Source organism: Pelophylax lessonae, assembly GCF_965119305.1.
Source record: "Pelophylax lessonae genome assembly, chromosome: 9".
NCBI classification, from domain to species: domain Eukaryota; kingdom Metazoa; phylum Chordata; class Amphibia; order Anura; family Ranidae; genus Pelophylax; species Pelophylax lessonae.
The window spans coordinates 265,151,729-265,166,838 of record NC_138776.1 but is presented as its reverse complement, the minus strand read 5'-3'; the positions used below and the strand labels follow the sequence as shown (position 1 = coordinate 265,166,838).

Here is a 15,110-nt window from a genome sequence, read left to right as displayed (position 1 = left end):
TCCTTGAGATGGTTCTACACCTTCATTTGAGTCCAGCTGTGTTTGATTATACTGATTGGACTTGATTAGGAAAGCCACACACCTGTCCATATAAGACCTTCCAGATCACAATGCATGTCAGAGCAAATGAGAATCATGAGGTCAAAGGAACTGCCTGAAGAGCTCAGAGACAGAATTGTGGCAAGGCACAGATCTGGCCAAGGTTACAAAAAGATTTCTGCTGCACTTAAGGTTCATAAGAGCACAGTGGCCTCCATAATCCTCAAATGGAAGACGTTTGGGATGACCAGAACCCTTCCTAGAGCTGGCCGTCCGGCCAAACTGAGCTATCGGGGGAGAAGAGCCTTGGTGAGAGAGGTAAAGAAGAACCCAAAGATCACTGTGGCTGAGCTCCAGAGATGCAGTCAGGAGATGGGAGAAAGTTGTAGAAAGTCAACCATCACTGCAGCCCTCCACCAGTCGGGGCTTTATGGCAGAGTGGCCCGACGGAAGCCTCTCCTCAATATAAGACACATGAAAGCCTGCATGGAGTTTGCTAAAAAACACCTGAAGGACTCCAAGATGGTGAGAAATAAGATTCTCTGGTCTGATGAGACCAAAATAGAACTTTTTGGCCTTAATTCTAAGCGTTATGTGTGGAGAAAACCAGGCACTGCTCATCACCTTTCCAATACAGTCCCAACAGTGAAGCATGGTGGTGGCAGCATCATGCTGTGGGGGTGTTTTTCAGCTGCAGGGACAGGACGACTGGTTGCAATCGAGGGAAAGATGAATGCGGCCAAGTACAGGGATATCCTGGACAAAAACCTTCTCCAGAGTGCTCTGGACCTCAGACTGGGCCGAAGGTTTACCTTCCAACAAGACAATGACCCTAAGCACACAGCTAAAATAACGAAGGAGTGGCTTCACAACAACTCCGTGTCTGTTCTTGAATGGCCCAGCCAGAGCCCTGACTTAAACCCAATTGAGCATCTCTGGAGAGACCTAAAAATGGCTGTCCACCAACGTTTACCATCCAACCTGACAGAACTGGAGAGGATCTGCAAGGAGGAATGGCAGAGGATCCCCAAATCCAGATGTGAAAGACTTGTTGCATCTTTCCCAAAAAGACTCCTGGCTGTATTAGATCAAAAGGGGGCTTCTACTAAATACTGTGCAAAGGGTCTGAATACTTAGGACCATGTGATATTTCAGTTTTTCTTTTTTAATAAATCTGCAACAATGTCAACAATTCTGTGTTTTTCTGTCAGTATGGGGTGCTATGTGTACATTCATGAGGAAGAAGAATGAACCTAAATGATTTTAGCAAATGGCTGCAATATAACAAAGAGTGAAAAATTTAAGGGGGTCTGAATACTTTCCGTACCCACTGTATATATATATATATGGACCTGTAACCCAATCTACATGTGTAAATTACCACTGGGGTTAGCCCATTTATAAACCCCATTATATCCTCATCCTAATATTGTAAAACCAGTGCAGTCCAGATAATTCTACATTATCCGTCTACAGAGAAACCCGCATAGGATCACATGGCCACATCACTGAGGATGGAGGAGGACCTGGGTCGCATGACTGAGAAGATACTAAACCTCACCCTGGAGATCATCTACCTGCTGACCGGAGAGGTGAGGAGGATTCTGGGAGGTCACATGACATCACTCTTATCTCTATTAATAAAATACAGACCTGACCGGAGAGGTGAGGAGGATTCTGGGAGGTCACATGACATCACTCTTATCTCTATTAATAAAACACAGACCTGACCGGAGAGGTGAGGAGGATTCTGGGAGGTCACATGACATCACTCTTATCTCTATAAATAGAATACAGACCTGACCGGAGAGGTGAGGAGGATTCTGGAAATGTTGTATGATGTTACTGTTGGTGTTTCATTACAGAGTTTCCCTCTTGTGAAGTTTGGTGACCATGTGACCATCACCGTGCCTCCACCTCACTCACTGACTCCTGAGACACACAATTCTCAGAAGATTCTAAAAGTCACCAAGAAGATCATTGAGCTACTGACAGTAGAAGTGAATGGTGCTGGGAATTATGGAACTGTATATACTAAGGAGGAGTGGGAGTATTTAGAAGGACACAAGGATCTCTACAAGGACGTCATGATGGAGAATCAGCCGCCCCTCACATCACCGGGTAAGAGGAGACTTTATTGTAAAGGAGAGAGCAGTACGGAGGCTCCACCTAGATCCCCCATCATCTGATAAACACATAGAAACAATGTATTCAGTCAGTGTGTGTGTTTCCTACAGATGGATCCAGTAATGGGAACCCACCAGAGAGATGTCCCCGTCCTCTGTATTCCCGGGATTCCACACAGGAAGGTCACACCATCCCTCACCATCATCAGGTAGGTGATGAACAGTTATCAGTATTTGTGTTTTTTACACAAAGATCTTTGTTACAGTTAATGTTTTATTATATCTCTAGAGTGGAAACCTCAGAGAATATAATTTTGTTCTTAAAGAAGAATATAAGGATGAGGAGTATGGAGTGATGGAGAAGCTTTCTGAAGACACAACGATGAGATAGATCCACCTAGTAACAGAAACCTACCAGAGACATATCCCTGTCCTCTGTTATCCCGGGATTCCACACAGGAAGGTCACACCATCCCTCATCATCATCAGGTGGGTGGAGTTGAGGGTCGGGAACATAAAGTGATTGAACGCTCTGACATGTGGAGACGATGTGTGGACTCTACAAGATGATATTTTCTATGTGATCTCACATCATAAATACTTCTATGTTACAGATGTTATTTTCTGCCATTCTGTTGGTTTAGGGTGAAGATCTGATGAAGATGAAAGTTGAGGGTGAAGTAGAAGAGACGTATGTGAGGGATGATCAGCAATATACGGAGGAGGCTGGAATGATGAGGACATTCATAGAGGAGGACACTCCTACAGAGATCAGCACAGGTGACCCATAATATATTCTTCTCTTATCTCTGCTCTGTTACTGCACACTGATTGGTCCAGAGTAGGGCGGGAGCTGAGGGATATCAGCCAATAATAAGTTGATGATGGTCACCTCCCTGTACTGATACCTGTCCTGGGGTTCCGCTGGCAGTATTAGGTTGTGTGTCACTCCTAGTTACAGTAGCACAGATATGAGAACACAGATTGAGTCTTTCTTAGGTTGGTCCCTCTTCTTCCAGCAGATTTATAGCTAAATGTCACCATAAAACTCTATTACCAGTCTTGTTGGGATGATAAGTAAGGAGTAACATGGAGACTGAAACACTTATCTCTCCAAGAGAAAGCTCCCTCCAGTGCTGCATTATCATCAGAAGCCTAGGCCTATGGTCACTTGTTCTCAGGTAAAGGGTCTGTGTCAGGGTGCCAGGAAACCAGACCACATGGGGATGCAGGTAAAATAAAGCAGTTTATTGGAGCAAACAACAATAAACGCACAGCAAGTGTGAGGAAGTGAGAGCTGGAACAAGCCGGGGGCAAGTCCAGATGCGGGTAGTCATCCAAGCTGGGGTCGAGTCCAGAAGCGGGTAGTCTGCCATTGTCGGGTCTTCTGCCGATGCGGGGTCGAGAGCCAGGAGAGTCGTCAGCCAAGCCATGTCATAGAACAGACAAGGACTCACTGCTCAAGGTGGTGTAATTGCCTGATGACTCACACAGGTGCATGCCCCGGCTCGCCTCCGTGAAAACTTGATAAAAGAAAATCATTAGTAATGATTAAGCACACAGTCAGTGTGTGAAACGCGTCTACCTTGTCACGATTGTCATATTTGGATGTCCAGTCAATAAATCTGGATTTTGACTCAACCTGGAGTGCTGCCAATTCCTTTTCTTTTATCAAGCCATGTCATACACGGAGGAACACGGAGAACAGAAGACTGCTAGCAGAGATGCACCTTAGAGCACAAACACAAGGGCAAGGACTGCAACCTATCAGGTGATAGATATTTTCAGGTGTGCAGCATCATCACTGTGCGACAGGCAGCAGCAAGTGATGACGCAATCAGAGTCTATAGTAGGCAACAGTCTGCACATGTCCAAGATGGCTGCCAACAGGAGGGCAAGGTAAGACCTTGACAGTCTGCAAGTTTCAACCTTGACCATCTTGTTTATCAGAGGTCACATGATCCAGTGCCTAGGCTTGTGGTTGTGTAAAGAGCATGGACCTCCCAGTCCCCATTGGTTCCTGCTCTTCTGACAAGGCTGTGTAAATGTAGAAGTGATATGGGAGGAGGACCAAAGGCCCTTTGACTGAAGAGGGGAAGAGTCCAAGCTGGTTGGGACATCCACAGAGAACATCTGCTCACTCATATCTACCTGATCCAGATAGAATCTTGATGGAAGTGAACTAACCCTCTCAGATCTATTGACAATGTTTTTATATTTTTCCAGGACACGCCATGGAGAAACCCTCAAAGGATCGTCTCACTTTATCTCCAGGTTGTAAAATGGAAGATGAGGACATCACAGGAGATTGTGGAGGAGAAAAGACAATGAGCTCCACTATGGATGGTGGACTTCACTGTTTGGATAGACCATGGAATCCCTCTGACTCTGAGCAACCTCGTACTGTAAAGGAAGGTGCCGGAATTCAGGGAGAGGAGACATTTCCCTGTCCTCACTATGGGGGAAGTTTTACAATATATCAGAGATCTTACACACGTGAGGAGCTTCATCCCTGCTATGAGTGCGGGAAATCTTTTCTTCATAAGTCAGTACTGTACAGACATCTGAGATCTCACACGGGTGAGAAGCCTTTTTCCTGTCCTGAGTGCGGGAAAAGTTTTACACAGAAATCCCATCTTTCCAGACACGAGAGAATGCACACGGGAGAGAAGCCGTATTCATGTTCTGAGTGCTGGAAATGTTTTTCCGATAAGACCAGCCTTGTCAGACATCAGAGATTGCACACGGGTGAGAAGATGTATTCCTGCCCCGAGTGCAGAAAATGTTTTTCACAGAGGGCCCATCTTTCCAGACATCAGAGATTACACACGGGGGAGAGGCCCTTTTCCTGCCCAGAGTGCGGGAAATGTTATACACGGAGAACAGAAGTTGTCAAACATCAAAGATCTCACTCGGGCGAGAAGCCGTATTCCTGCCCTGAGTGCGGGAAATTTTTCTCACAGAAGTCTTGTCTTACGAAACATCAGAAACTCCACACACCCTTCAAGGTGAATTAGTGTCCTGTGTGCGGGAAATGTCTTCTATATAATTCATATTTTGCCGTACATCAGAGATCTCACATGGGGAAGAAGCACACATTGATGTCCATTCCACCTCAGATAACACGTGGCTGAGCATTTCTCTTATCTTTATAATAAAAGAAACACTATATAAGGAAATCAGAATTTGCTAAAAACTTCAAGGTTTTTTCTGGCTTACTCTGCTAGGAGAGAGAAGGAGGCGGTGTCACTGCTGGTTGGGTCCCTCTAGGAGAGAGAAGGAGGGGGTGTCACTGCTGGTTGGCTCCCTCTAGGAGAGAGAAGGAGGAGGTGTCACTGCTGGTTGGGTCCCTCTAGGAGAGAGAAGGAGGGGGTGTCACTGCTGGTTGGGTCCCTCTAGGAGAGAGAAGGAGGAGGTGTCACTGCTGGTTGAGTCCCTCTAGGAGAGAGAAGGAGGGGGTGTCACTGCTGGTTTGCTCCCTCTAGGAGAGAGAAGGAGGAGGTGTCACTGCTGGTTGGGTCCCTCTAGGAGAGAGAAGGAGAGGGTGTCACTGCTGGTTGGGTCCCTCTAGGAGAGAGGAGGGGGTGTCACTGCTGGTTGGGTCCCTCTAGGAGAGAGAAGGAGGAGGTGTCAGTGCTGGTTGGGTCCCTCTAGGAGAGAGAATGAGAGGGTGTCACTGCTGGCTGGGTCCCTCTAGGAGAGAGGAGGGGGTGTCACTGCTGGTTGGGTCCCTCTAGGAGAGAGAAGGAGGAGGTGTCACTGCTGGTTGGGTCCCTCTAGGAGAGAGAAGGAGGGGGTGTCACTGCTGGTTGGGTCCCTCTAGGAGAGAGAAGGAGAGGGTGTCACTGCTGGCTGGGTCCCTCTAGGAGAGAGAAGGAGGGGGTGTCACTGCTGGTTGGGTCCCTCTAGGAGAGAGAAGGAGGAGGTGTCACTGCTGGTTGGGTCCCTCTAGGAGAGAGAAGGAGGAGGTGTCACTGCTGGTTGGGTCCCTCTAGGAGAGAAAAGGAGGGGTGTCACTGCTGGTTGGGTCCCTGTAGGAGAGAGAAGAAGGGGGTGTCACTGCTGGTTGGGTCCCTCTAGGAGAGAGAAGGAGGGGGTGTCACTGCTGGTTGGGTCCCTCTAGGAGAGAGAAGGAGGGGGTGTCACTGCTGGTTGGGTCCCTCTAGGAGAGAGAAGGAGGGGGTGTCACTGCTGGTTGGGTCTCTCTAGGAGAGAGAAGGAGGGGGTGTCACTGCTAGTTATGTCCCTCTAGGAGAGAGAAGGAGAGGGTGTCACTGCTGGTTGGGTCCCTCTAGGAGAGAGAAGAAGGGGGTGTCACTGCTGGTTGGGTCCCTCTAGCAGTGTAGTCTGATCTCCCCTGACCTTAAGCAGAGCTTCAATGGAAGACATCATGGTGAGAGAGGAGCTAGTTGGATAAAATTGAAGGGGAGATGACAAGGCTGATAATTTAAGTACAACAGTTTTCAACCTGCATAGGCGGATTCATTCGCTTGGAGAGTGCCACCTGCTGGCGAAAAGTGGGAAATATGACATTTTCAGATGTAACAATTTCTATTTATTTGGTAAAAGGGATAATATATTGACACCTATGTTTAAGTATAAAGCAAAGAAGAAATGTTTATATTCATATAATCGTGTTTTATAAATTGATTGATAAAAGTCTTGTATTATTAAATTGTTAGTTTGTTGTTTTTCAGTCGTTTTGTCATGTCCGACTCTTTATGACCTCATGAACCTCCCCTTACAGCCAGTCCAGCACACGCCTGCAGAAAAAAGAAAAGTCTACTGGCCTCCAACCTCCCCTCACTGCCAGTCCAGCGCACGAGACTTTTCTGTCCTCCACTGCCTCCCGGAGCTTGCTTAACTTCGTCTTTATTGTTTCCACTATGCTATCTACCCATCTTGTTTCTTGTCCTCCACTGCCTCCCGGAGCTTGCACATTTTCATTGTTTCCATGATGCTATCTATCCATCTTGTTTTCTGTCCTCCACTGCCTCTCGGAGCTTGCTTACCTTCATGTTCATTATTTCCATGATGCTATCTACCCATCTTGTTTCCAGTCCTCCACTGCTTACCAGAGCTTGCTCGTGTTCATTGTTTCCATGATGCTATCTATCCATCTTGTTTTCTGTCCTCCATTGCCTCCCGGAGCTTGCTTAACTTCATGTACATTGTTTTTATGATGCTATCTATCCATTTTGTTTTCTGTCCTCCACTGCCTCCCAGGGCTTGCTCATGTTCATTGGTTCCATGATGCTATCAATCCATCTTGTTTTCCGACCGCCGCTGCCTCCCGGAGCTTGATTAACTTCATGTTCATTGTTTCCCTAATGCTATCTATCTATCTTGTTTTCGGTCATCCTCTTCTTCTTTTTCGTTCCATGTTTCCCAGCATCAGGGTCTTTTCCAATGAGCCCTCTCTTTCCATTAGGTGGCCAAAATATTCAAGTTTCAGCCTTATGATGTGTCCTTCCAGTGAATATTCAGCGTTGATTTCCTTCAGGATTGACTGGTTTGATCTTCTTGCCCTCCAAGGGACTTTCAAGAGTCTTCTCCAACGCCATAGTTCAAAAGCATCAATTCTTCAGCATTCAGCCTTCCTTATGGTCTAACTTTTTACAGCCAAAGGTTACCACTGGGAATACCATACCCCCTTTACCTAGTAAGGGCAGATATACTTACCCAAGTCCCTCACAGCCTCTGGGTTTTGGTGTGGGAAACAATTGATCCAGAGCTGTGATTGCAACCCAAGACCACCTGTTCCCTGTAAAGATGCCATCCTGAGAGGATAACACCAGCAACTATCAACAAATCGCCATCCTGAGAAGATCCCACCAGCAACCATCAACTAGCAGTCGTCCTAAGAGGATACCGCCAGCAACCATCATCCAACCACCATCCTGAAAGATTCCACATGCAATCATTAACCAACTGTTGACCTGAGAAGATCCCACTAGCAACCATCAACCAATGGCCATCCTGGAAGAATCCTGCCAGAAACTATCAACCAACCACCATCCAGAGATAATCCCACCATCAACCAACCGCTGTCCTGAGAAGATCCCGCCAGCAACTATCAACCAACCGCCACTCTGAGAGGATCCCACCATCAACCAACCACTGTCCTGAGAGAATCCCTCTAGCAACCATCAATAAACCACTGTCCTGAGAGGATCCCGCCAGCAACCATCAACCAACCGCCACCCAGAGAGGATCTAGCCAGCATCTATCAACCAACCGCCACCCTGAGAGGATCCCGCCATCAACCAACCGCCATCCTGAGAAGATCCCACCATCAACCCACTGCCGTCTTGAGAGGATCCCACCAGGAGCCATCAACCAAGCACTGTCCTGAGAGGATCCCGCCAGCAACTATCAACCAACTGCCATGCTGAGAAGATCCCAACAGCAACTAACTGCCATCCTGAAAGGTTCCTGCTAGCAATTATCAAAGAACTGCTATCCTAAGATGATCCCCCCAGTAATCATCAAATAACCGCCATTCTGAGAGGATCCCACCAGCAACCATCAAATAACCGCCATTCTGAGAGGATCCCACCAGCAACCATCAACCAACCGCTGTCCTGAAAGGATCCCACCAGCAACCATCAACCAATTGCCATCCTAAAAGGATCCCACCAGCAACCATCAACCAATTGCCATCCTAAAAGGATTCCCCCAGCAACTATCAACTAACTGCTGTCCTAAGAGGGTCCCACCAGAAACCATCAACCAACCAACGTCCTGAGAAGATACCGCCAGAAACCATTCAATTGGAACTGTCCACGTCTTACAGTCAGGAACATGGACACCCTAAGAAGGACCTCTCCAGGAAGTAAAGGGAAGAGGAAAAGACTCAAGCCGGCAATTTCATGTGGGCCTTCAGGTAAGTTAAAAAAAGGGCAGATGGTAAAAGATCGAGCCTTAGGGTGACAATTAGCACTGTAAGGAGTTTGAAACAACATTTTCTCCAGGAAAGATAAGTAGTTTAGTAATTCTTCTACACCTTCTATTTCCATCTCAATGAGACTTCATATTCAAGATAAACTCCAGACTAGGGATGAGTTGAGTTTTTGGTTTAAATGTACAGACCGAACATTCGCAGTCATCCCAATGTCGAATGTTTAAGGTGTTTGGTGTGGACGAATGTGACATCTTCCTGCTGTCATTGGATGCCAAGGAAGCAGCAGGTTCTTGCCAACCACTTGCACCTTCTGGCTGGGAATCCCTAACTATGTAAGCAATGGGGTGTAGATAGAAGCTGACATAATTGCCTAAATATGGCTAAGTGATCCTTATTGGGTGATGACACTGGCCATATTTGGGCAATGATGTCATCACTTCCCTTAAACTGCCAATGTCACCTTGGGGAACTATCATTCGCCAAGTTGTGTCATCTGGTTTACTCATTCAGCAGGCATTGGGTTTCATAATTGAAGTGGATCAACATCATGGGACTGTTTTTTTTTTAAAAGGACTTTTTAATTAAAAACCTGTTGTTTTTTTTTATTTACACTTAACTTTTTTGCAAATTAGTAGAGGTATTATGTACCCCTTACTCATTCGGAGTCAGTAGGAGGAATAGTCCCTCACCATTGGTGTCAGTGGGGGGAATAGTGTCCCCTCATTCAGCTTCGGGTGTGGCTGCTGGAAGGATCTCTTGCTGAGTGTCTGGAGCTGCTCCAGGTGATCTGTGTGAGAGGGGAGTCTGGTAACATTTCTCCCAGCTCTGCTGGCTTCTTCCTGGGGAGGCCATGCAGGCCAGTGGGGCCTCTCCTGCTGGAAGCTCTCAGCCATCCCGTGGGCGGATGGATGGCATGCCTGCTCCTGGACAAGCCATGGCTGGGGATCTCTCTGCCCCTGGTGAGGCTGAAGATGCAGAGTCCATTCAGGAGCGAGTGGTGGCCGGGATCAAGGTCCAGAATAGGGAGAGAGACCAGCTCTACAAACTCAGAGCGGAGTTTAAGCGTCTGCGAAAGCAGCGTGAAGGTTTGTACAGTCGCAACCGTGGATCTATGGATTCAGAAATCCAATTGGCTAAGGTTCGGGTTCAACACCAGGAAACCATTGTGGCCATGATAGAAGGCAGAGATGGGCCCTTCAAGGAGGAGTTTTGTAATGACCGGAGATTTGCAAGGATGGCAAAGATGGAGGTGGTGGAGGAGGAGACCCCCAGTTCTGACATGCTGCACCCCCAGGGTGAGGTAATCAGCCGATTGCCTTCTCAGAGCTCAGGAGGCATGCTGAGAGTGATCCAGGCAATGGAGTCTCCAATATGGGGGGATCAGCTAGTGTTTGGTGAGGAGAACTTACCTGATAATGTGCCTGATAAGGTAAAGCCTATCAAGCCCCAAGTGATGGATAAAACTATTTTTTTGCCATTTGGCACCTTGACTAATACTGATGGTTTGCCCAATGACATCCAGGCTGATAATATTATATCCAGCAATATTTTAAAGAAATATTGCTAGAGATGAAGTAGAAAGCACCACATCCCTTTTGTTTAAAGTAGCTACAATGGAGGGGGGCAAAGTGGGACTTTAACGGTGCAAAATGATGGAGAAAAATCTGAATTCTCAAAAATTGTACATTTTATTACACATAGGAGGTGAGGACAAGACAGTACATCAATATAAAATGATAAAATCAAGAAAATGCACTCGAAAATATCAACTCTACATGTTTCGCCATCTTCATAATAGCTTCTTCAGGAGTTTTCATAGACATTTCTCGAGAGTGAACATTTCTTAAGATGACCTGAACCCTTTCTTATGCCGAAGGTGGAGGCAATAAAGGTGACGCCACCCAAGCGAGCACAGAGGGGGAGGGGAGCCGAGACATCCAACCTCTTAAAGTTGACCCATAGAGAGGGTGACAGCCAAGCTGATTATAATGAATGTGCAGTTGATTCACTAGGTACCCCAATGTAAAAAAGCAGGGAGGGAAAACAAAGTTTCCTTAGTATCCCCAAATGGGAGGTATCCCCAAAATTGGGCACATGGATTATCATGCAGTATTCAAAAGTTCACCGCCATTGTAATTGAGCAAATTTTCCAATAGTACGCTCCAAATGAAAGAGACGCAAATGGTCTCGAAGCTCATATGTCGTTCCCCGGTGGTCTAGACCACCGGGGAACGACATATGAGCTTCGAGACCATTTGCGTCTCTTTCATTTGGAGCGTACTATTGGAAAATTTGCTCAATTACAATGGCGGTGAACTTTTGAATACTGCATGATAATCCATGTGCCCAATTTTGCCAATTTTGGGGATACCTCCCATTTGGGGATACTAAGGAAACTTTGTTTTCCCTCCCTGCTTTTTTACATTGGGGTACCTAGTGAATCAACTGCACATTCATTATAATCAGCTTGGCTGTCACCCTCTCTATGGGTCAACTTTAAGAGGTTGGATGTCTCGGCTCCCCTCCCCCTCTGTGCTCGCTTGGGTGGCGTCACCTTTATTGCCTCCACCTTCGGCATAAGAAAGGGTTCAGGTCATCTTAAGAAATGTTCACTCTCGAGAAATGTCTATGAAAACTCCTGAAGAAGCTATTATGAAGATGGCGAAACATGTAGAGTTGATATTTTCGAGTGCATTTTCTTGATTTTATCATTTTATATTGATGTACTGTCTTGTCCTCACCTCCTATGTGTAATAAAATGTACAATTTTTGAGAATTCAGATTTTTCTCCATCATTTTGCAACGTTAAAGTCCCACTTTGCCCCCCTCCATTGTATATCCAGCAATACTTTGCCTGCTGATGTTTACTCTCAGGAAAAACTGCATTTAAACAATGAAATTTCAGCAGAGGAACTGCAAGAGCCAGAACAACCCATTAACCCCCCTTTTGCTGAGCCCAAGGCTGTTTGTCCAGTCACAGCTGCTGTGCAGGACTCTACAGCACAGCATCAGGACACCTGTGGTACTACAGCAGAAACTGTGATAATGCTTAATGCTTGTAACAATTCTCCCAGTAGAAGTGTGATGGAGCATCCTAACAATATGTGTGTAATGGACAATCCTGCTAGCTCAGTACAAGCAGTTATTAATAAGGATAATAATAATAGTAATATACCGGCTAAAGTTACATCGGTGTGGGGCCTTGGCCCTGATTAGCCCTCTTTTGCTCAGGTGGTACGCTCTGCTCTTGGTAATATTATCAAGCCAGGGCTGCAGCCAAAGAGGAACTCTGCTTCCAAGCAGAGTTTTCCACCACAAACTGCCACTTTGAGCACCCCTGGTTCTGGTCTTGGGTCTCTGGCTTCTGCTGGGGGTCCAAGGTGTAATGTAGTTATTCTTAAATGGGAAGGTGGTGCAATCCCTCCAGCATGGCGTGTGGTGGTAGATATGATTTTGGAGATGGGCTTTGGGGCAAAAGATCTTTATGCCCTAATACACCTAGCTGGGAGTCGGGAGTACACAATCAGCTTCACCAGGCCAGAGGGTCTTGACTTGTGCAGGTCAAGACCCGAATGGGAAGGTCTGGCACCAGTTGGTGTTTCGCAAAGGTCAACTGTTAAAAAAATAACCATCATCCTCTCTAATGAGAGTGTTCCTGCTCGGGACTTAGAGGTCTGGTTAAAGAACGATGGTGAGGTTTTGACAAAGCCAGATAAAATCCTTGATGAACGTGACATCTGGGCTGGGGTTTGGTCAGTAACATTGGTGTCAGTGGGAGGAATAGTGCTCCATTACTGGTGTCAGTAGGAGGAATAGCACCCCATTGTTGGTGTCAGTGAGAGAAATAATCCCTCATCGTTGATGTCCAGTGAGAGGAGTAGTGCCCCAAGTGCCAGATAAAGGCAAACAAATGGCCACAGTTTGGAGAACACTGCTCTATAGTAACCCTTTCTACTTTTTGATCGCAGATAAATGATGAAATTTCAAGCAGAAGCAACATGCACCTCATGGAGTTCTATACGATGGAGGGGTTCAGGGTATCCAACATCTACAGAATGTTTATGGAGATTACACCATTAACAAGATAATGTGCACAGATGGATGAAGAAGTTTAAAGAAGTGTAAACCAGCAGTGAGGATCAACCCCACAGTGGAAGACCATCAATGTCGGACAGCCTGCACCCCTCCTTTGTCAAAAACTCAATGACAGCACGTTACTTCTGCTTGGAATCCATTATTTACCTGCAATGAAAAAGAGGAAAAGGAATATACCATGATACATTCCATAACACAGATCAACCCATGGGAAGTTCTCCTCCGCATGACCAATAAAAGACATCCAATGGCGCTCTCACCTCCTGATCTCTCATATCTTCATGGCTATGAAACCGACAGTAGGACATGCATGGAAAGCACCATCCCTTACCTTCGAAGGCTTCAGGGCACCTTTATCAAAAAAAAAGCCAACAGTGCTCTTGGAAGACAAGCATGAAAAGTTGCTAAATAAATGGCAACCTTGGCTTGACTACCAACCTTTTTTGTGCTTCACTCTACGATTGATTCAACTCTGACACAAGAGGCAACCACCCACTTGTTGACTCCCCTACTTCTTGAAGATGTGCTTTGTGGTAGACCCCTCTCTTTTCCAATCTTGTTTCTTTCCTCTTCTTCTCTCTTTCTTTTCTTCTGATTTCCACCACTCAACCGGCTTCTCTTCATTCTGGGCTCCTATTGTGAAGCCTACTGTCTCACACCACCCCACTATTCACTTTAGCACCCTAACCTTAGGGCCACCTAAAAGGATCATTATTGATCTACACAAATCGCTACTGGAATGAGCAGGAGAACATTATGCGAAACTCCAGGTATACAGTATCTTTATTTCTTCAGTACCATTTAGATTCCGCCAAGTCCTTAACAACCAGTAATGTCACTGGCCCCATTTACTTACATGAATGGGAACCCCCATCAATGTAAGCAAAGGGGTGAGGATAGTTTGATAAAAAAATAAATAGTGTGGGGTTTCCACCTTTTTTTTTTATATCAGGACCTTTGAGCGTGGTATGGATTTTAGAGGGGTTCCCTCAAAAAAAAAAAAGCGTAAGCCCCCCCAGGTAATTCATACCAGATCCTTTGAATCTGATACAGATTTTAAGTGAGACCCCACGCAAAAAAAAGCATGGGAAAATCTATACTAGACCCTTAATCCGAGCATACATGTGAACCCACCTCCTGAACCATGCCAGGCCACATGCCCTCAACATGGGGGGGCAACTTATCCCCATGTAGATAATCAAGGGCCTCTTCCCCAAAACCATGGCTGGTGATGGTGGGGGTCTGCTGGCAGAGAAGAGCCTTTTCCCCACAACTCTGGGCCGTGATCATGGGGGTCTACTGGCAGAGGACAAGGGCTTCTTCCTCACAACCCCAGTCGGTGGTCATGGGGGTCTGTTGGCAGAGGGCAAGGGCCTCTTCCCCATAACCATGATCAGTGTTCGTGGGGGTCTTCTGGCAGAGGTAAAGGGTCTCTTCAACACAACCCTGGTTGGTGGCAGTGGGGGTCTGCTGGCAGAGGGAAAGGGTCTATTCCCCGCAACCCTGGTTAGTGGTTGTGCGGTTTGCTTGTAGAAGGGAAGGGCCTTTTCCCCCCCAACCCTGGTCAGTGGTCGTGGTGATTCTGCTAGCAGAGGGCAAGGGCCTCTTCCCCAAAAACCTGCGCGGTGGTCATGGGGGGTCTGCTAGCAGAGGGCAAGAGCCTCTTCCCCAAAAAACCTGCGTGGTGGTCGTGGGGAGGGAGGGTCTGCTAGCAGAGGGCAAGGGCCTCTTCCTCACAATCCTGGTTAGTGGTCATGGGGGTGGCAAGGGCCTCTTCACCATAACCCTGGCCACTGGCTGTTGAATTCTTTCAGCAGAGGGCAAGGGCCTCTTCCCCACAACACTGCTCAGTGGTTGTGGGGGTCTGCTGGCAGAGGACAAGGGCCTCCTCCCCACAACCCTGGTCAGTGATCGTGGGGGTCTTCTGGCAGAGTGCAAGGGCCTCC

At 46.8% G+C, this 15,110-nt stretch overlaps 3 protein-coding genes across 3 annotated transcripts in view; 2 read left to right on the top strand and 1 right to left on the bottom strand.

Annotated features, from left to right (window-relative positions):
• Positions 1 to 15,110, top strand: part of LOC309562750 (uncharacterized protein) — a 253,710-nt gene that overhangs the window by 81,509 nt on the left and 157,091 nt on the right. The gene's annotated exons all lie outside the window — the stretch shown is intronic.
• The window catches only part of LOC309564444 (uncharacterized protein), a gene marked incomplete at both ends in the record, with an annotated part of 110,381 nt that overhangs the window by 34,601 nt on the left and 60,670 nt on the right, over positions 1 to 15,110 (bottom strand). Inside the window, 2 exons of the mRNA XM_082269074.1 lie at positions 13,288 to 13,311; positions 13,425 to 13,515. Coding sequence (XP_082125200.1) covers positions 13,288 to 13,311; positions 13,425 to 13,515 — 115 coding nt within the window. The remainder of the gene's footprint in view (positions 1 to 13,287; positions 13,312 to 13,424; positions 13,516 to 15,110) is intronic.
• LOC309562990 (uncharacterized protein) lies at positions 2,587 to 5,182 on the top strand (the record flags this gene model as incomplete). The annotated part of the gene is made up of 3 exons (XM_082267316.1): positions 2,587 to 2,654; positions 2,810 to 2,945; positions 4,392 to 5,182. The coding sequence occupies exons 2-3, from the start codon at positions 2,822 to 2,824 to the stop codon at positions 5,180 to 5,182; spliced, it is 915 nt and encodes a 304-aa protein (XP_082123442.1). The 5' UTR covers positions 2,587 to 2,654; positions 2,810 to 2,821.